Source organism: Penicillium waksmanii (assembly GCF_028829765.1).
Source record: "Penicillium waksmanii strain IBT 27052 chromosome Unknown utg000004l:1.0-5674109.0:1.0-5678898.0, whole genome shotgun sequence".
In the NCBI taxonomy this organism is placed as follows: Eukaryota; Fungi; Ascomycota; class Eurotiomycetes; order Eurotiales; family Aspergillaceae; genus Penicillium; species Penicillium waksmanii.
In genome coordinates this window covers 1,295,526-1,314,291 of record NW_026643251.1, presented here as the reverse complement: position 1 = coordinate 1,314,291, position 18,766 = coordinate 1,295,526, and the positions used below count along the sequence as shown (strand labels likewise).

At 46.9% G+C, this 18,766-nt stretch overlaps 9 protein-coding genes across 9 annotated transcripts; 3 read left to right on the top strand and 6 right to left on the bottom strand.

Annotated features, from left to right (window-relative positions):
* Positions 1-2,248: 2,248 nt before the first annotated feature.
* On the top strand, positions 2,249-3,551 carry N7481_003354 (uncharacterized protein; the record flags this gene model as incomplete). Its single annotated transcript, XM_057262573.1, has 3 exons — positions 2,249-2,472; positions 2,712-2,771; positions 2,843-3,551. 3 exons carry the CDS (start codon positions 2,249-2,251, stop codon positions 3,549-3,551), a joined length of 993 nt encoding a protein of 330 aa, XP_057124234.1.
* Positions 3,552-4,029: 478 nt separating this feature from the next.
* N7481_003353 (ankyrin repeat domain-containing protein) lies at positions 4,030-5,039 on the bottom strand (the record flags this gene model as incomplete). The annotated part of the gene is made up of 3 exons (XM_057262572.1): positions 4,030-4,223; positions 4,281-4,572; positions 4,776-5,039. The coding sequence occupies 3 exons, from the start codon at positions 5,037-5,039 to the stop codon at positions 4,030-4,032; spliced, it is 750 nt and encodes a 249-aa protein (XP_057124233.1).
* An 830-nt stretch (positions 5,040-5,869) lies between these two features.
* Positions 5,870-7,650, bottom strand: N7481_003352 (MFS transporter; the record flags this gene model as incomplete). Its single annotated transcript, XM_057262571.1, has 4 exons — positions 5,870-6,186; positions 6,244-6,820; positions 7,066-7,272; positions 7,321-7,650. 4 exons carry the CDS (start codon positions 7,648-7,650, stop codon positions 5,870-5,872), a joined length of 1,431 nt encoding a protein of 476 aa, XP_057124232.1.
* A 624-nt stretch (positions 7,651-8,274) lies between these two features.
* Positions 8,275-10,180, top strand: N7481_003351 (uncharacterized protein; the record flags this gene model as incomplete). The annotated part of the gene is made up of 5 exons (XM_057262570.1): positions 8,275-8,526; positions 8,614-8,783; positions 8,836-8,912; positions 8,968-9,375; positions 9,429-10,180. The coding sequence occupies 5 exons, from the start codon at positions 8,275-8,277 to the stop codon at positions 10,178-10,180; spliced, it is 1,659 nt and encodes a 552-aa protein (XP_057124231.1).
* Positions 10,181-10,663: 483 nt separating this feature from the next.
* Positions 10,664-11,703, bottom strand: N7481_003350 (cytochrome P450 oxidoreductase; the record flags this gene model as incomplete). Its single annotated transcript, XM_057262569.1, has 3 exons — positions 10,664-10,714; positions 10,772-11,251; positions 11,338-11,703. The coding sequence occupies 3 exons, from the start codon at positions 11,701-11,703 to the stop codon at positions 10,664-10,666; spliced, it is 897 nt and encodes a 298-aa protein (XP_057124230.1).
* Positions 11,704-12,097: 394 nt separating this feature from the next.
* On the bottom strand, positions 12,098-12,439 carry N7481_003349 (uncharacterized protein; the record flags this gene model as incomplete). The annotated part of the gene is made up of 1 exon (XM_057262568.1): positions 12,098-12,439. One exon carries the CDS (start codon positions 12,437-12,439, stop codon positions 12,098-12,100), a length of 342 nt encoding a protein of 113 aa, XP_057124229.1.
* Positions 12,440-12,989: 550 nt separating this feature from the next.
* Positions 12,990-14,812, top strand: N7481_003348 (isocyanide synthase family protein; the record flags this gene model as incomplete). Its single annotated transcript, XM_057262567.1, has 3 exons — positions 12,990-13,692; positions 13,757-14,668; positions 14,724-14,812. 3 exons carry the CDS (start codon positions 12,990-12,992, stop codon positions 14,810-14,812), a joined length of 1,704 nt encoding a protein of 567 aa, XP_057124228.1.
* A 2,254-nt stretch (positions 14,813-17,066) lies between these two features.
* On the bottom strand, positions 17,067-17,826 carry N7481_003347 (glutathione S-transferase family protein; the record flags this gene model as incomplete). Its single annotated transcript, XM_057262566.1, has 3 exons — positions 17,067-17,352; positions 17,408-17,545; positions 17,618-17,826. 3 exons carry the CDS (start codon positions 17,824-17,826, stop codon positions 17,067-17,069), a joined length of 633 nt encoding a protein of 210 aa, XP_057124227.1.
* Positions 17,827-18,069: 243 nt separating this feature from the next.
* On the bottom strand, positions 18,070-18,697 carry N7481_003346 (GFA family protein; the record flags this gene model as incomplete). Its single annotated transcript, XM_057262565.1, has 2 exons — positions 18,070-18,474; positions 18,575-18,697. The coding sequence occupies 2 exons, from the start codon at positions 18,695-18,697 to the stop codon at positions 18,070-18,072; spliced, it is 528 nt and encodes a 175-aa protein (XP_057124226.1).
* Positions 18,698-18,766: the final 69 nt, after the last annotated feature.

Here is an 18,766-nt window from a genome sequence, read left to right as displayed (position 1 = left end):
GTTTGTTTTGTTAAAGTAATCGCTCGTCTGATGTTGTGAGTTTATTCTCGTCAGAGTTTTACTCTACCCCCATACTGCGTAGGGCAATGTTATGTTATGGTGATGCTGCTTGCTCCACACGATCTTCATCGTGACACTGACGGATCGTCAGGGAGTGGTTACAGACTAAAATTAAAATTAAAATTCAAACAAATCTCCAGGCATCAGCCAATGGTCCACCTACGTAAATCCGAGTCCACTTGGCACTGGCCACTTGACAACCCTGGGCTAGACTTTACAGTAGTTGCGTACGAGTGTAGACTGGAGTGTACCCCATCGACCCGAAACGGATCAACTGTAGATCATTTGGAGCTGCCAGTGCCAGCTGGGTGATTCTAGACCGGGGAGGAGGGGGAGCAATAAATAGAAGCAAACAGGAATCAACAAATAATAAAGAATAGAGAATAGAGATTCCGGGAAAAAATCGTAACATGAGAATGGACTCGGGAGTAAATGCCACTGGCAGTGAACCTGAACTACGTCAATTACACGGGTACGTACTCGTACCTCATACCTACGCAACATGCCACTGGCAGACTCTAACGAAATCTTCACCCGGACATCCAACCAGAATCATTCGACGCCGATTCTAGACTACTCACCAGAAGCCCTACAAAAAGAAAAAAAGAAAAAGAAAAAGAAAAAGAAAGAAAAACTAGCGCGCTACCCAGGTCCCCCCCACCATCCCCTCCATTGCTCAGTTCAGCACAGGCCTAGCCTAGCCTGGCATGGACTTGAGCTGGAGAGAGAGACACAGACATCGTGACCATCCTCTGTACTGTACATAGTAATGACTGGCCAGACCAGGCATTGTCCTCCGCACGGTCGTCACCCCTCGACGTATGATGGAACTCGACGTGTCAAGGAGGTGTCACGGCGGTGGAGAAGAATGGGCCCCACCGAAGTCGTGCTTGAGGGGGTTCGAGAACATGAACGACTCCGGCCTTTGTCGAGGCTGGCGTCATTTTTATAAATATTCGGTCAGTGGAGTACCGGGGTAGGAGAGGAGTAGGAGTACACTATCGGGGATGCTTAGCATGTGCTAGTCTGCTCGTGCCACGAAGTACAATACTGTACTCAGGCTGTAGGTAGTACTGTCGTAGGTGTTAGTAATACTTGTACGAATCGTTAGCACGCAAGCCTAAGATCATCGCGATTCGATTTGAGCCAGGAGATAAACTCCTGGCTAGCGGGAATCGTAGATGCAGGTAAACAGGGCAGGGTCCTCTGCAGAATTGAATCTGAGCGCGTCGGGCGGGCACGGGGGTACTCGGGCCCTAATTCGGGTGTAGATAGGTAACGGGGGACCTTGATACCTGGGATAGAGGGACGGATTGAATGTGAATGTGAGTGTGAATATTTACAGAGTACTGCTTCTGTCGTCTCCTCTCCCAGAGGCAAATCCGGTTACCCTTTGGGGAAGACCTAATTATGGAAATCCGTCCAGAGTGTAACTGTGTGAGTCAAGGTTGCGCGTCCGAATAAAAAAAGAGTGGGAAAGAGTGGAAGAAAAGTGGGCAAGTGGGGAATCACTTGGGAGGAAGTCTAGACTCGAAGATCCGCGTTGGGAATTGCCAGCGGGAACTGGGAACGTGTGTTGCTTCCCCAAGGTTCTTTTCTTGCTTTTGATTCTTATTTATTCTCTTCATCCCCTGCTGCTTGTCTATCTCAAACAATCTCTACCACTCTCACTTCCCACGCTAGAACATCTCTATCTGAGTTTCTTTCCCCAAACCACTCGCTCGATCACCCTACCCTAGGTATGTTCCACTTGTTCCACCCACTCTAGTTGGCTGCAGCCCTTATCTCTGCAGAGATAAACCTCCCCGGGCCTTCTAGCCCGATTCCAATCATGACACACGCTGACCCCTCCCACTCCTAGGCTTATCTGCTCCATCGTTCACTACTTTGTGACCCCGGGGTACATATCATATCCCTTCGTTCAGGAATTATTTCAATTTCCTGCTTTTTTCTTTGAAATTCAACACGTCAAGCATACCGTCCGCGGATTCCAGCATTCGTCATTAAATCCCTCGTGCTCGTGCTAGCCTTGCGTGCTCCACCACCTTCAGCAGATCATTGGAGAAAACTACCCTAGTCGAAAGGGATCCCATCCTAGCATCGATCACCTAAGATAAGATAGCCAAGAACGAGGCATTTATTCTCTCGTCAATCGAGCTGGGCTCCTTCTTTCGGCTTCACCGCCATCATGACTCAATCTCATCGTCGCTCCCCTTCTTCCACCCATTATCCCTCCAAACCCAAATCATCTCGTCCTGTCCTACATCGTCGAGGTACCTCTGGTGTCAACCTGTCCATCTCCAAGCTGGGTTCGGGCCATTCACACTCTACCTCGAACTCACACTCTCGCTCCCACTCTCGGAGCAAAGACGACGAGAGCGAATTCGATATGGCCAGCTTTCTGAACTTCTGGTAAGACATTTGATTTTTTTTGTTCTTTATCTCAATTTTTTTGCCTCATTCCTTTCACATCCCATCCATACTTCCTTATCTCTGCCCTGCAGGGACCACCCTTACATGCCACCAGCCGCGAGGCTGTGTTTACCCTATCTTAATCTAGTCTATATTTATCTCTCTCCTATGTCTTTACCGCTATATCAGCGACATGGATCTCATTTACTATAAAGAACCCTGCTAACACCCTCTTCCAGTGCCATGTGCGAAAGACAAATCACCGTCCCCAACAACACCCTCCTCTACTGCAGTGAAGGGTATGTACACAGTCCACTCCATTTATTATTCTTATACATATATGCATATACTAACATTCGAACCCTTACAGCTGCCGCCGCAAAGACTCCTGCAAACCTCTCTCCGCCTCAATGCCCTCAATGCCCATGACAACAACACCATCCACCCCACCAGCCTCACCACCGCTCTCCCCCCGAACAATCGTCGCCCCAATGACTCCAACCCGAGTCCAAAGCAACCCCCCTCACTCGAGGATACCAAGCACAACCCCCAACTCGACCGGCTCAGATCTCGACCCCACAGAATGGAAGCCCGTAATAACCACCGGCGGGAACTTTACCTCAACTTCAACACCCAACCCAACCTCAACCGCCTGGTCTTACCTCTCCCAATTCCACGGCCCCGACCACCACAGCCACTACCAACCATCCCGCCGCCCAATGACATCACGCAACAGCGTAACAAGTCTGCCCGGCCTCGGCTATACCAGCACTGGCACTGGCACTGGAACTAGCATCGGCGCTCCATCCCTCTCTTCATCAGTATCAAGCACCGCTTCAGATTATCTGGGTAGCTACGAGCACCGCCCGCTTCCACCGCGCCACAACCCTTCCTTCTCGGGAACTTATGCTAAGGGCGTGCAACTCGTTGTTCCGCATGTTAGCTCTGTTCCCGGCGTGACGGTTGAAATGGTTGATGGAGATAGTGATAGTGGGTCTATCTTTCCGGCATCGAGTTCGGTTTGGGTAGATGAGGTTAAGGCGAGGCCTGGGGCTATTTCTATTGGTGCCCGGTCTTGAGTGTGGCTAGACTTGAGTTCTTCAAGTAGCGAGCGTGAGCGGTTTTGTTTGCAAAATTTGATTTCATCTCTACATTTATTTTATTTTCACCTCCGAGCGGGAGGTTATGATGATGATTGATTGCTAGACTGGTCTATGGACGGGTTTGACTGGATTGGATTCGATTATTTCTTATTTCGGAAAATCTGGCTAGATAGAACTTTTTTTAATGAGAATGCATATGTGCTGGGTCACTTTTTCACATATCCAAAGCTTGATCCTCATCGTCTGAGACAAGCTCCCCTCTTGTAATTTTGAATGTCCCTACTGGCGGTTCTGTGGGTGTCCGTCCCCATCGCGTCCCCATCGCCCTTCAATAGATCCATCCTCTAGATTGACCTTGTCCCAGTACATTTGGCTAATGTTCGAGAAAGCAGCCCACCTTATCTCATCTTCCCCGATAAGCTTGTCATACATCTCGCCAGTAATGTTGGTATAATCACCAGAAGAAGAAAGGCAGATTGGCGAAGGCGCATTCTATCGAGGATACTCCATCAGACCCAGTATCTGTCTCTGCGTCCGTGTCTTCCTTTTCGGATTCTGGGCCATGAAACCAAAGTCTGTAGCAAACTTCCTTCCCAGTCATGTCTGTGATCTCCCTTGACTCAAGCTCGTGCTGTGTAATAGCGGACCCTATAAAATAGCAAACTTAATGTTTGATCAAGGATTCGGGAGGGGGGCATTTCTTACATTTAGCCACTAATTTCTCACTAGGTGCCGCTTCATTCGGGCCTGTGAATCCTCCATGTCGAATGAGCCATTGCACTGTGCTTTTTGATTTAGCTTTAATTACCGCTTCGTCTAGGGGAGTGTAATCTTTGATGTCCATGCAGGTAGTAGCGGATCCATGTTGAATTAAACATTCCGTGATCCCAATATTGTCGGAAATAGCAGCAATATGAAGAGCAGTTCGACCATTCGGTAATGAGAAACTAGGATCAACTCCCCAGTCCAGTAGCTTCTGGACGATCTCGAGGCTCCCCTGTACAACAGCAATGTGAAGCAGAGCGCCGTGGGTCAAGTCTCTGGTTTTGAAGCGATAGAATCAAGCAGAGTTCCAAATTCAACGGGATGATTTTCAAACAGTGCTTGCAACAGATCATCTATGTAAACCCCATCCGACAATTCGGAAAGCAAGGTGCACGTGCGCCAAAAGAATGGGCTAAAGCTGGAAGTGGTCCAAACCGCAACATCAAATGCTGTTTGGCCAAAATTATCGTAATGACCGATCTGAGCACCATGGCGAAGCAGGAAATCGGCCACGTTGGAAGAGCCGTAGTCAATAGCCACCATAAGAGCTGAGTTGCTTTTGTTATTCAACACATTTAGCTCAGCCCCCGCATCCAGTAGAATTTCTGCTATCTCAACTGAGTCGAAGCGAGCGGCGAAATACAAAGCAGTCGATTGATCATGATCACGATGGTACATATCTTCATTATGTTCCAACATAATTTTCAGACAGCCACTTTTCTGAGTGAAAAGTGTACAGAAAAGGGGCGTGTGTCCGTTCTTGTCTTCCACCTTAGTTTCTACGCCTGCTTCGAGGAGAATCGAAATATGATCGATGTGGCCATTTTGAGCCGCTATTGCCAAGGCTGTTGTTCGGCCAGTGTCCTCATTTTTTTTCATTGACATCTGCACCCTTTGCAATCACGGCCCGAAGAGGCCGAGTGTCGGGACATGTCCGGGTTTCGTGGAGCAAAATGAGCCCTGGTCTCGATGCAGTCCCAAGATTTGTCTCATAATTCAAAAGAAACAAAAACGTCTCGATCGATTCTTCAATCAGTTCCCAATCCTCGCTAAGCAATGAATGAAAAATGGGTGATCTTTTCAAGAACTCGGCTTCATGGTTCGTATCGGCCCCATGATCCACCAGGTATCGCACTACTTCCAGAGATCCAGTATAAGCAGCGCCATGAAGAGGGCCTCCGATCAAATATCCAGTTGATGAAGCACACAGCCCTTTCTCGTGAAGTTCTTTCTCAATTTCCAAAGATCTGTATAAGCAGGCATAAATAAGAGGCTCTCCAAAAAACTTGATTCCCATTCAGTTTGTATAGTAGGTCGTTCAAATGTTTTGGTATGAATTTAGACGTACTACTCGCGGCACAGAATTCTTGTATCTATTACTCGGCCACTAGTAAATAATAGGAAACTTATTGCTCTTCACATTGCTGTGTCTATGTGAGAAGAGTGAAGTAACCCAACGATAGAACTTGTGGGGCAATGGGTATTGCATCAAAATAGACTCTGTCGACAATCAAATCTCTATTTTATGATCATTGTGACTTTGGAGGTCTATTCTGGTGCCCACTTTGCATCCCTTTAGACAGTCTTGCCTTTGCCCATCGAGCGGATTGCGTTCGCAGAACAATCAGCATGGAACCTATCCCAACCAAGTTTAGAATTCCCAAACCCAGAAAACAGTAGCCCCAACCCATTTTCTGTACAAGAGGCGCGATGATGGCCGCCGCTACAGCAGCAGCGGGACTGCGCAACATGTTGCCTAAAGCAAAAGCACCAGCGGCTTGCTGCGCAAGACACAAAGTCAAAAATGCGTTTGACGCAACAAACATCCACGACATTCCAAATCCAACTATATGATCCAATGGTCAGATGAAATATTTCGGGGTGTTTCAAGGATTCTGCCTACCGAGGAAGGTTGAAATCAAAGTAGCAGCCGGGTGAAGCGCATGCTCCACGAAGAACCCAAACATAATTAGCCCAGCCGAAGCTAGAAGAAGTCCCCAGATCTGGTCATTCAAACGTGCTTCGGGGTGAACATTACTCTCGCCAAGGGCCTGAACTGACCGCTTACGTCTCCAGTCAGAAAAATGGCCTCCTGAAATAGATCCAATCACCATGGCTACTCCTACGACAACATAGCCAGCACCAACCTCACTGCTTGACCAGTGATAGACATCACCAAGAGCGGATGGCAGTTGAATGGCAATGCAGAAATATGAAGAGTAGAGGATGGCGGTATTCATGCACGTGATGCCAATTGGGGGGTATTGGAAGAGCTTCCAGTATCCTTTCAAGGTAGGCTTGGGAGGGGGAGGTCCTCGCTCCGATTCCGAGACAATCGGAGAGGAGAATTTGGGAGGAAGGAAGGAGAAACCAGCCCTTGTCGGTGTATATACTCCCATTCCCCACACGTGCACGTAGAGTTTCAGGGAGCGCAAACACGAGGAGAAGCCATAACGCAACACCCGAGATTGCTGGATGAGCTAGGTCAGAGAAGTCTGGAATATGTTGCGTGAACTGCACCCACCCAGAAAGCCAAATATCCATCTCCAGGAAGCCTTATCGACTATAGCACCGCCTATCACCGGGCCTAGGATTGGACCGCATTGGGGACCGAAAAGGAAGTATGACATTGCTCGAGCTCGCTTTTTTGGTTCTATGATCTGCCAGTTGTAAGATGTAGATTAGCACGATGTGCAGTTTCAAGCGGCCAAAATGTCACTCTTACATCCGCCACGGTGCCGGCTCCCAGCGAGACAACAGCAGACGATCCAAACGCCTGCACTACCCGAAGAACAATAAGCGCCCCATAGTTGGCTGGGACGGCTGCAAGAAGCACATTTGCCAAAATGTAGACTAGGATGGAGACGATGTAGAGTGGTCTGCGTCCTTTCCAATCCGCAAAGCTTGACCAGATCAAGGGCTGTGAGGAATTCTGTTTAGAAACACACGTAGATATTTCGATGCCACGACAAAGACTTACTCCAAAAGCAAACACAATCATGAACACTGTCACCGTGATATTTATTTCTGCCTCTGTTCTGTGGAACTGCCGACCTACCACTGGCAAAGCCGGTAGGTAAATGTTCCCCGCAAGGGGACCAAATATGCCCGCAACTGTGATAATTCCGAGGATGAACCGCCGACGAGATAATGAAAGAGCTGTGTAAACAGGATTTGGCGGTGCGGGAAGTTCCTCACGTATCTCTTTCACTGGCGCCTTGGAAGAGAGGTGACCAGAAGGAGTTGGAGCAATACTGGGTTGTGGCTCCGAACGACGCACATTGCCAGCTTGAAGCTCAGATGTCGACATCTCAAAGATGCAAGCGATACAGACTGGGAATTTAATTAATCAGGTAGGTAGAAATATACTTATGGCTTGGTATATCTATATGTACTTAATGGATATTACAATACATGCGGCACGGATTATCCCGAAAACCACTCCCATTAAAGAAAATAAGTTCAAGTAGCCACAGGAAATAATTTTACAAAAAATAAATAAACATAAAAATAAAAATAAAAACCGATGAAATAAGAGAGAGTACAGCAAAGCACAAGAGTGAATACATGCCCGATACACTAGATCGGAAGTTCAATCAAGCTAAACAATCGAGGTTAGTGCTAGTCAATGCCAAGGATGGCCCCCATGCGGCCATGCGCACTCGACTGAGTTCACAGAGTAAAACTGCTCAAACTAGCTCACTCTAAATGTCAGATATCATCGGAAATATCGTTTATCGCAATTTATATAGGCAATATCCTCTCTTCCGTTCTTATTGGCCCCTGCAAATACTAAAGCCCTGGAGCGCGCGCCACTAGATATTGAGGCAGCAAAGTCGGGAATCTATATATCCTGTCTGTCTTTTGTTTTCAAGTTTGTTTTTGTTGATTTTGCTTTCTATCGCCTTTCCACTTCTACAATTTTACTCATTGAATGCCTCTTTCTCGCAACTCGGATTTTTTAAATCTTCTGTTCGGCAGTGGTGTCATCTCCGACCGCAATATGAACGTGGAGCGGGATTTTGTTGACGAAAACGTTGATAGAGACGAAGATGGGGATAAACAAGGGCTTCGGGCCACAGAACGCGACATCCAAAATGATACAAATGATCTGGAGCAGGCTAACTCGAAGTCTGCCTTCAACTCGAAGAAAGCACTGTGGGCATTTTTGGTGCTGTGCTATTCGGTATGCAGAGACCTTTTATGTTTTGTTTGAAATTAAGTTTGGTAGAGTATGATATAGGCTAACAATATTGCATTGGATAAATTACAGACTGGTCCAACGTCTTCCATGGTCTCGAATTACGTGACGGCGGCAATCCTCTCCGCAGCCAATCTCTTGGGACACCAGGCCGGATCGGACAAACCATGCCCACGCCGTGGAACAAACATTAGCTGCCTGGTGAAATTTGGTGGGGGAGAGATTGATTACAACAGCTACACGTGAGTACTATTTTGCTGGATTGCAGAATCTCCTTAGCTGACAGAAAGCAAGATTGTACCTCCGATCGATCAGTCGAGCCACGGAAGGCGTTGTGGCGATTCTCACGGCCGGCTTGGCAGACTACGCCTGTGGGTACACTCGATGGACTGGGATGGGCATTCAGAGCTGACCACATACCCCCAGATTACCGCAAGACGATGATGATGGTATCGATATTTCTGTTTGGGACATTGGCCTTGCCTTTTGCAGGGCTCACAGGTCAAACCTACAGCCATCTGACCGCCCTATCTGTATTATATTGCTTTTTGACGACCATCGGAGGCGTCTACACAGTGATCGAAGGGTCATACATCCCAATCTTCATGCGATCTGCGGGCTGGTTCCGTGACTCCCGCATGGCAAGCAACCAGGGCGAGAGAAATACGTGGAACAAAGGGGTCTCCATCAGTGTTCTCGCATTGGTTTCAAGCAATATCGGTGGCTTGACTGCCCTCATCATTGGCATAATTCTTGTTTATGGACGGGGATCCTACGTCCAGGTTGGGTATTTCAATTACCTTCTCGCTATTACAATCGGTGGCTGTATCACAAGTGAGTTGCACTTTTATTAGACAATGAGCCCATTTGTAATGATTCTTTTTCAGTTCTGTTTGCTCTACTTGGCCAGTACCTTTTGCCGTCGGTACCTGGAAAAGAGCTTGACCGCACAAAAACCAGATTCCCGTTGCTCGTTGCCTTCAGAAACTGGTTGAAATTGCTCAAAAGTGCCACCCGCTATTCCGAGGCATTCAAGTTTTGCATAGGATGGGTTATGTGGAACACTGGCTACTCTAACCACTTGCAGCTCATCGGTGCACTCTTCCTGCAGGTCACTGGATTTTCCCGAAGCTCCGGAGTATACTCGGTCTGGTCGTTTACTAGCGTCATATTTGCCTGCATGGGCAGTTTGAGCTTCATGTATCTCTACCCACGACTTCGATTGCCCGTCAAATCATACGCGTATGGTTTTCTCGTGGTAAATATTCTCTGTGTGCTATGGGGCTGCATCGGAATCAGCGACCATGTTACCATCGGTTACAAACACCAAGCCGAGTTTTGGATTGAGCAGGTCCTTTTCATGTCCACCAGTAGTGCTCTTCGGGCGTATAATCGCGCAATCTACTCTTCCATGATTCCGGAGAACTCCGAAGCGCAATTCTTTGGGCTAGAGATCACCTTGGATCTCGCTACTGGATGGATAAATCCCTTGGTAATGGGTATTATCCAGGATCGGACGCACAATTTACGATTCCCAATGATTCCAAACCTTTTATTGATGCTCGTTGGATTGGGACTTTACTCGCAGGTGGATATTTCCCAGGGAATTGAGCAGGCAAAGATCCCTTTGAGTCAATAGGTCAACCGGAAATTCTGTGAACTAGGAAGTCTGATTATTGTTAGATCGTGGAGTGGAGAGTGGGGAGTGTGATTCGAGACTGGAGCCATTGCGTATCCACGATAGCTTTTTTTCCGGGAAGGGTTCAGTATAGAAAGCTTTCTTGCGCGGAATTCGCTGCATATATCAACATGTGTTATTATTGACGACCTAAAGATGATACACCTTGAATTATAATTGCAGATGATTTAAAGAATTGCCCTCTCTGATCTTGACTTTTGGTCGAATACTTTGCACTTGGCTCGTCATTAATTCTCCTCGGTTTGTTTAGCTCATGGATACTCTTCTAGCAATTTATGATCGAAGTTCGAGATGTTCGCAAAATCAGATAATTCATTGGAAAAAACACAATCTGGTAACATGGAAACGCTACTAACTCGGGAAACAAAACATCATTTACGCCTTCCCTTGCGGCCCGAGAGAAACTATAAAATTCAAATAACACTAAAGCTTCGTAAAAACAAGACGTACGCCTCGTGGGTGCAGGGGACCGGCCTGTGGAGTAGAATTAGGGTAAGCGTGATGAAGCGGCGGAGGGGCCAATGCACATACAGGCGTCATTTGGATTTTCCATTCAGGGTCCAGCTCCCATCGGAACGCCTGAATGAGAACAAATAATGTGACCCTCATTTGCAAGAGAGCGAATTTCTCTCCGAGGCATGCGCGGGACCCGCCATGAAATGATATGAATTCGGCGCGCGCCTTGGCACTCCGGTACATCATGGAAATCTGCTCATCGGTGGCACCCCATCGCTCTGGTCGAAATTCATCCGCATCTGGCCCCCATGAGTCTGGATCCCGGTTGGTGGCATAACTGTTATATCCGATGTATGTGCCCCTGGGGATGTGGATGAGGCCACCGAGCCATGCGGGCTCTGCCACACGTCGGTTGATGAGCTGCGAGATGGGTGGTAATAGCCGAAGACATTCTAATATTGTTGCAGTAAGGTACGGTAGGGACCGCCAATCTGGGGTGGAGGATTTGCTTATGCCGAGACCTTCAATCTCCTGTCTGAGCTTTTCTTGTATTTCCTAGTTTCCCAATATTAGTCTTGCAAATTGAAGAGGATGAACCAAGGAGTGGGTCTCCTTAAAGAATGATCTGGGTATATACTCACCGGATGTTTCCCTAGGAGATACAGGGACGAGACCATAAGAAGTTGTGGATTCTCTTGGCCAGCCACATAGAGAACATTTAGATTATCCCGAACCTGCTTCGTATTCAAGGTTCCATCGCGCCACGCGGACCTGAGTCGGTCTCCGAGGCAATTCATATTCTCGCGATTCTCAAACTTTCTGCCTGGACTTGTAAGAATTTCGGCTTGCAATAGGTCTGAAAATTGCCGTATCAGTCGTCGAGCCTTGGCTCTAGACGGTATTACCGATGCGAGTCGGTCTAACGCAGGGAAGCTCATGTAAATGGGGCGAAATAGATATCGCTTCAAAGTCAGTTGAGTAGCATGGAGTGGGACCTCGTGCGCCATGTTCAACATCTGAGACTAAGAACTCCCTTTTGGCTTAGCAATTCGAGCAAAAAGTAAACATGGGAATATCAATATGCAAGTCAAGCCTCCACTTACACCTAGCTCTGTGCAGTCAAAAATGCAACACAGAAGATTCGCACTGGAATATCGTTGAAGGATATCCTGTATGGGGATTCCTTTGTCCAAAGACTTCCCCTGTAGCTGCCAAAGAATGTTCCGTAATTTCTCTGCTCTATCGATTATAGCCTTGGTGTGAAAGGCTCTCTGTAATCCGGGTTTGATGATAGCACGGTAACAACGCCACTCTTCATCTCTTGCGGAAATTATGTTGGATCCTGCAACCAGGGCATGGGTCCCTTTCTCAGTCGGTATACTTTGAAGTGGGCCAGATAGCTCACTTACCAAGAAATTCAGCTAAAACGCTGTGTGGAATCTTGTTTTGGTTGCCACTCTTGTTGTATATCTGCTCTTTCTTCAATACCTCGGAGATGAACGCCGGTCGTTGAATGATCACGTTCCATTGCCCACCGAAGAAAATCTTGATGGCTCCATGTTCATATAGAGGACCAGCAATATATTTTTTGAATATCTGCTCCTGATCAATCTCGAAAAAGATGGGTAACAGAGTAATCCAAAATGGGGCCGAGGGAATCTGGCGAGGATGCCATGGTGGCGTGAGAACAAACACAAGCGGTATAATCAATGTGAGAACCATCAGCACAACCAAAGTACACATCATGGTTATCTATTATGGGGTTTCTCTTCCGTGGAAGAATAATCAAACTTGCTCAAAGGTAACTCGAGACTGTTGGAAAGATTCGTTCTGAGAGGACGCCTGAGCGTCCGCTGTGTCAATTGGCTCTATTTATGCCGCTACACATGAAGTCGGCGACTAAGGGTGACCAATTTGGCCTCTTTCTGCCTCAATACAGGGTATGAAATGTCATTCCCGGTTTTTTTTTCTCAACCTTCGGGTTGGTTTCCCACGGATAGCAATCCAATGAGTCAATTTCGAATTAGCAACGCTTTGTACAGATCTAAATGTAGAATAGCTCGCCTATTTTCACATCAAGTGGGTCTGTAATATTGCCATTGAGTTAATTCTGAGTTGTATTATCGTTGGTAATAGGGGCCAAAGTGTATTATTGCATGGTAAGACGAGCTTGAGGCTCGTTCTATTGCCTGCCTATATCCCCTGCTTAAAACAGGAGATCAGTATCGTTCAAGGGGAGTTTTTTACATCACAGACATACACCTCACGCAGCGCTCTGAAGAGTATCACAAGCATGGCTGATTGTATATATGACCGATTAGTTGCCATATACAGCCGCACACATCAGGGTGACCTGATCCAATGTTTTGGCGGCGACGTACATTCGGTGCATTCAATCTGGTTTCTTATCGAACAACAGCTCAACCCGCAAGAGTTCAATTCATACCATTCTCTGTCAAACACTGCCACTGATGGGCTCTCTTCCCCTTCCCAACTTGTCAACATTCACGAGCTTCGCCTGCCTCATCCGTCCACCATCGTGGGGATTGCACTACGTCCGGGTAGCACTGGACTTTCTATTTCGTATTTTGAGGAGTTCTTTTGCTATCTGTTGCTACAGCAGATTGCGCGACTTTCCATTGTCCTGATGGGCAACCAAGCCATTGCGGATGTCTCAATTGCACAACAGGTGGTTGATCTTTGCAATGATGAGCTGTTGATTCATCCCTCGAACTCTCAATGGGAGGCCGTGGGTCGGGACTATTTCTTGCAAAAAATATGCTTCTTCACTTCACGAGAATTGACTATTGAAATGTGCTTACCTGCATTTCCATGCAAATCCTCAAACCCAGATAAGGTTGCCGGGGCACTTCCAGACCGTGGTGAAGAGCTAGCTCTTCGGCGACTCTATTCGGTTTCACGAAAAATAAAGTCAATCTACGAGCCCGGTGTGAGAATTTGCATTATAAGCGATGGACACGTGTTTAGTGACTGCAGTGAGTAGATCCCCTTTGGTAAAAACATTCTTGCTATTTTTTCTAAGTACCTATGATCGGTTAGTCGGAGTGGACGACGACAAAGTGGACGAATATGGCCTTCGACTACATGAGCTCAATGAATCCATAGCCCTCCAGGAAGGGCAGCCTGGTGTAGTCTCATTTCAGTCTCTGAGAGACATCTTTCATTCAACTCCAAAAAGTGTTCTCGGAGAGACAGGAGCGTGTCAAATAGAGCTACCCATTCTTGAACACTTTCTTGGCACCAGTATTGCGAACGAAACTGAATTTTGCCGACAAGCATTGGCATTGGCTTGCCAACCAAACAGAAGCTCCTTAAGGACCCTGATAAAAGGCCAGGATCCCGCAATTGTCGCACTCTATCGTGGGTTTTCGCGTTTCATGTTAGAGGATCTTGCATTGCATCCTCGCTCACAGTCAACTTCACGATCACAGAGGAAGAAAGTCGCTGAGAAGATATCATTTGAAATGTTGCTACGCAACCAAGCTTACTCCAACCTTGTGGAATTGTTTTTCCCCGTGCACGTGCGACTTTCGATCCACGCCCATGTTAACTCTGGCCCCAAATTTGGCATCTCGTTATTTGATCGATCGAAAACTCGCGTGATTGACAATTTAAACGACCTGTCGAGCATTGCGAAGCCGTCCCATGACCTCCTGCATATTCCAACCCCGTGGCACAACTGCGTTTTCCAAGTATCGGGAAGTGACTTCACATATATCACCAAATCTAAGGTAATCCATGATGCTCGAATGTCAGGCCTTATTCGAGGACACTGGGTCAGGCAAGACCGAGACAGCGCTTCGGGTGGGTATTTCCATGTCGATGCTCCCGAACGGACTGAGACAAGTCAGATCACCGCTGTGAGCACTTCAAAGTCTCCAATCGTTTCATCTGTTCCTGCAAGGGCTATTCCCGCGACGGAAGATATGGCGATCAATACTAAGAGGACAAGTAGAGCTTCTCGAAGTTTCATTTTCCATGGCATCAAGAGGCTATTCCGATATAGAACTCGGAGTTCCCATTCTCATGGCCCCCACTCCCATGCTCCAGGAGGAATGGGTGTGGCATCCTGAGCTACGTGTTGAGATCTATTGACAATATGCGGTCTTCGTTTGTGGTGTTAAGGCCGCGCGTGGTGTTTGAGTCGCCGGATATGAATCATCCGACTCGAAGAAATGCGTCGTGCCACGGATCGTTTTATAGTCCTTTTTATTTGTTTTCTCAAAGTCCAGTGAATTCACAGTTGCGTTAAATGTTCGAAAAGTGAGATGTCCTCCAATGGCTCATTTATCTCGGTACATATGCATAAAGCTAAGCAATGACCCGTTAACGATTCATCAATTCGCATAGATCTTCCTTGTGATCATATGAATAGCTTTTAATCTCACAATAATAAGATAGAAACTGCAAAGCAGACTTATTCAACAGCAAGCTCTTTCCCCCGGTTCCTCAACGAGCTTACAAGGTTTTTCCAGATATTACCAATGGTGAATGCCCAAGTTGGAAAATCCCCCCTAATAGCTGGTTTGAGATGGACAGCATCCACAGGCCTGAAAGTAAAATGTACTAATAGAAGAACACGATATAGAAAAGCAGCATGGTAGATGGTATCTCGAAGTGGGTTCGATTAAACAGACTTAGGAATATTTGATTGATTAGATTAACTGATAACATGTGCTTTTAGTGACCCTCGTGTGCATTTCCATGTATTAAACCATGTAGCTAAATACAACGGCTGAAACTGCCAAGGGAGCTTCCTACTAGGCTTAATGACACGCAAGCAGACCGCTAAAGACGCCGTATGAGAGCGTGTTTGACCTGCGCACGGCGACTTCCATAAACCCCTTCAAATTGAGGGGCATCTACACAACCAGCTGTAGATCAGAGCCTACTCCACATATTTCATGGTTTCAACTAGGCTACATATCAGCGGAGATCAAGCTGTTCGTGTGACAAAATAATCATCGCTTCCAGGGCGCAATTAAATATTTTTGATCCTTAACACGTCCCCTTGCCACGGGGTGATCTATTTGAGAAATGAGACTTGGAAGAACGCGCCTAGTGCCAGCCGAGCTGCCTTTTTTATACTTCGATCAATACGGTCTGGGCTGGAGCCTGAAGATCGGTCCAATGCCAGGGATGTTGATGCGATATGGATACTACCGTGGAGGTCATGGTTATTCTGGCGATTCTGGCAAATTTGGGAACGATGAAATCATCTGGCGCCTCTTATCTCGAAATAAAAGTTTTCGGTGCCTGATTTTGGTGGTCCTTGCGTTTGCACAAGTGTGTTTATTCCTAAGCCTCGTCACTCAAGTGCAAATTGAGACACAGAGAGCGGATCAATTCTCTCGACAACTTCTGCATCGCCACCAGGACCGGGCTCTCAGTACAAGATCCTTTATGGCCCAAGCTGAACGGGTATTACTGAAATGGATCGATCTGGCCTAGGTTTGACACCTTAGGAGGCTTTCTATCGAGAGATGCTTTCGTACTGTACCCACTATGTATAGTATTAGCAGCGTAAAAAATATCATGCTTCTCCCAGTGGCTTGCGTTGAAATTCCTCCATGTGAAAAAATGCCTAGGGTGATTGTCTTGCGGAAAGCCATGACCTTGCACGTCAAGTTCGATTGATGCGTGGCAATGATATGGGATCCGGAAACTAAATTGATCACCAGAAAATGTCAGACGATGATAAGAGCATACCTCCACTTGAGAAGTTTTGAGAGTTTATTTATGAATTCGGATTGGTGGGGTACGTGGAGTCTGGGCACTAACTAGTTATGTACAGTAGGCACATCAGCCCTGATTTGGAGCATGCTGATACTCTCACTCGGCGCTCGGCCCTGGGGAACGCCTCGACCTGTGGGGCGAGAATTCCATCACCCCTGCCAAGAATGCCGGCGTGATATTTGTGGTAAGACCGTGTGTTCTCGCGTAGTGGCTGAACAATTTGAGCAGATTTGAGGTTGGAAAAGCCGCCAGATCATTGCAGTGTCTTTAGGCAACGCGCAACGCGCAAATGAGTGTACGTACGGCAGTCCATAGGTGCCAGTGGGCAATAATTAGTAATTCACCCACACCGTCTGTCTACCCTGGCCGCCTAGGCGATCAAGTCGATTTTTTTTTATTTATAAGTGCGGTCGTGCTCGAAAGAGTGTTCATTAATAAACTATGCAGTACACTGAGTTTATTTACAAAAAGCAAGTGAGCGATGGCTACTGAGCACAAATGTTTTGGCATACAAAAATCAAGCGGATGGTCGGCCTCCACTGAGTACTATTCATTTCATTTCTTTCATTATCCATTTATTATAAGAACTGAAAGCACACAGCAGAGTACTATCTCATGGTATCGTTCCTGCCTCTGCGGCAGCCTTCACCCAAGTCTCTCTCTTTTGCAATTCCCTGAACCACTTGTCCACATTCGGGTACTTTTCGAAAACCTCCTTCCATCTACCTGCCTTTAAAGCCGCCCCATTGGGCAAGTGAAAGAGGTCCGCCAAAGTCAATTCATCTCCAGCAAGATATTTCTGTTTAGCCAAAGTTTTGTCATAAACAGCGAGGACTGTATCAAGGTCTCTCTCGGCTTGTGCGACTCTTGCTTCGTCAGGGGAACCCAGTCCTTTCTTTCTGTAATCCACAATTAGTGTATGTGCCAGGAAATCAGCAAACAAAGAAAACGTACGGTCTGATGATGAGCTCAGTTCCTATGGTTTCGGCGGCGGCGGCAAAATAGCTTTGTTCGATAGAGCAGGCTTGCTCAAAGCGCCCATATGCTTTTTCATCTTCCTCTGGAACGAGCTTTGTTCCAGAAGGATATTTTCTATCCGAAGATATATGTCAGTATTATTTCGTCTCTCCTCGATGGTGGCCCTAGACTTGCCTGGCAAGATACTTGCAAATAGCCCTACTTTCAAACATCAAGAATCCATCATCCTCCAGCACAGGCACCTTGCCAAAAGGCTGCAGCTTCATGTACTCCTCGCTCTTCTGATCACCCTTCGCAATGTCAATGAGAATGAATTCGTATGGTAATTCCTTCTCTAGAATTGTGACCAATACACGCGAAGTGGACATAGCAGAGCCATAGAGTTTGAGAACCATTTTTCAGAAGAAGTGGTGATCAATGCAAGTATTCGTCTTAGGAATCTGAAGGAGTGCAATTTGTGAAGGATTACATTCTGTTATACGACGAGGTTCGAGTTGTACAACGTTGGCTGATCACACGTGCTACCCCGCTTTCTACTCCCTTCCAAGGTTTATCTACTTGTTTTGATTCAAGAAGAACGTTCTTCAAAGCTCAGTTCTTGCACAGTAATCCAGAGCTTTATCTTATCTAATATGTCTTCAAATTTTCGGCTTATACGCCGACGCCTCAACCTGCTCAACACCATCCGCTCGACACAACCACGACACACGATCCTTTGCATACTGTTCCACCCTAGGCTTCAACTTCGTCTCATGTAAATTGAAATCATCCACAGTCCCAATACGTAAGATCTTACTTCCCGGGAATGCCTCTCCAACGCGATACATCAGCGATCCACACTTAGAGCAAAAGAAGTTCGCCATAGCTTTGCCGGAGGCGATAGTTTTCGACTGGCTGAATTCAGTCAGGACGTCACGACCTCGTACGTGCTCGAGATATGCGTCAGAAATGATGAAATTAGATGCGAACATTGATGCTGTGATTTTGCGGCAGTCTGTGCAGTGACAGAGGAATGTATCAATCAGTCCTGGGCCTTGAGTTGGCTGGTAGAAGTTTAGGTTAGTATACCGACGGAAAGAATTAGAAAGATAATCGCGAGACACCTGCGGGCATCTAGAAGTTGGCTTTCTGGAAATTACTCACGAAAGATAATTGCACAGCTCCGCAGTAACATGTGGCCGTGGCCTTGTCGTCTTTCGACCAACCATCCTCTGCGCCACCGGATAATGGGATATAACACTTGGTTTTATCCGAGGGTGGGCCCATATTGCGTAGTTCAAATTTAGTCGATGTGGGGATGATACAATTATTTGGAAAAACGCACTCCTCGATGGT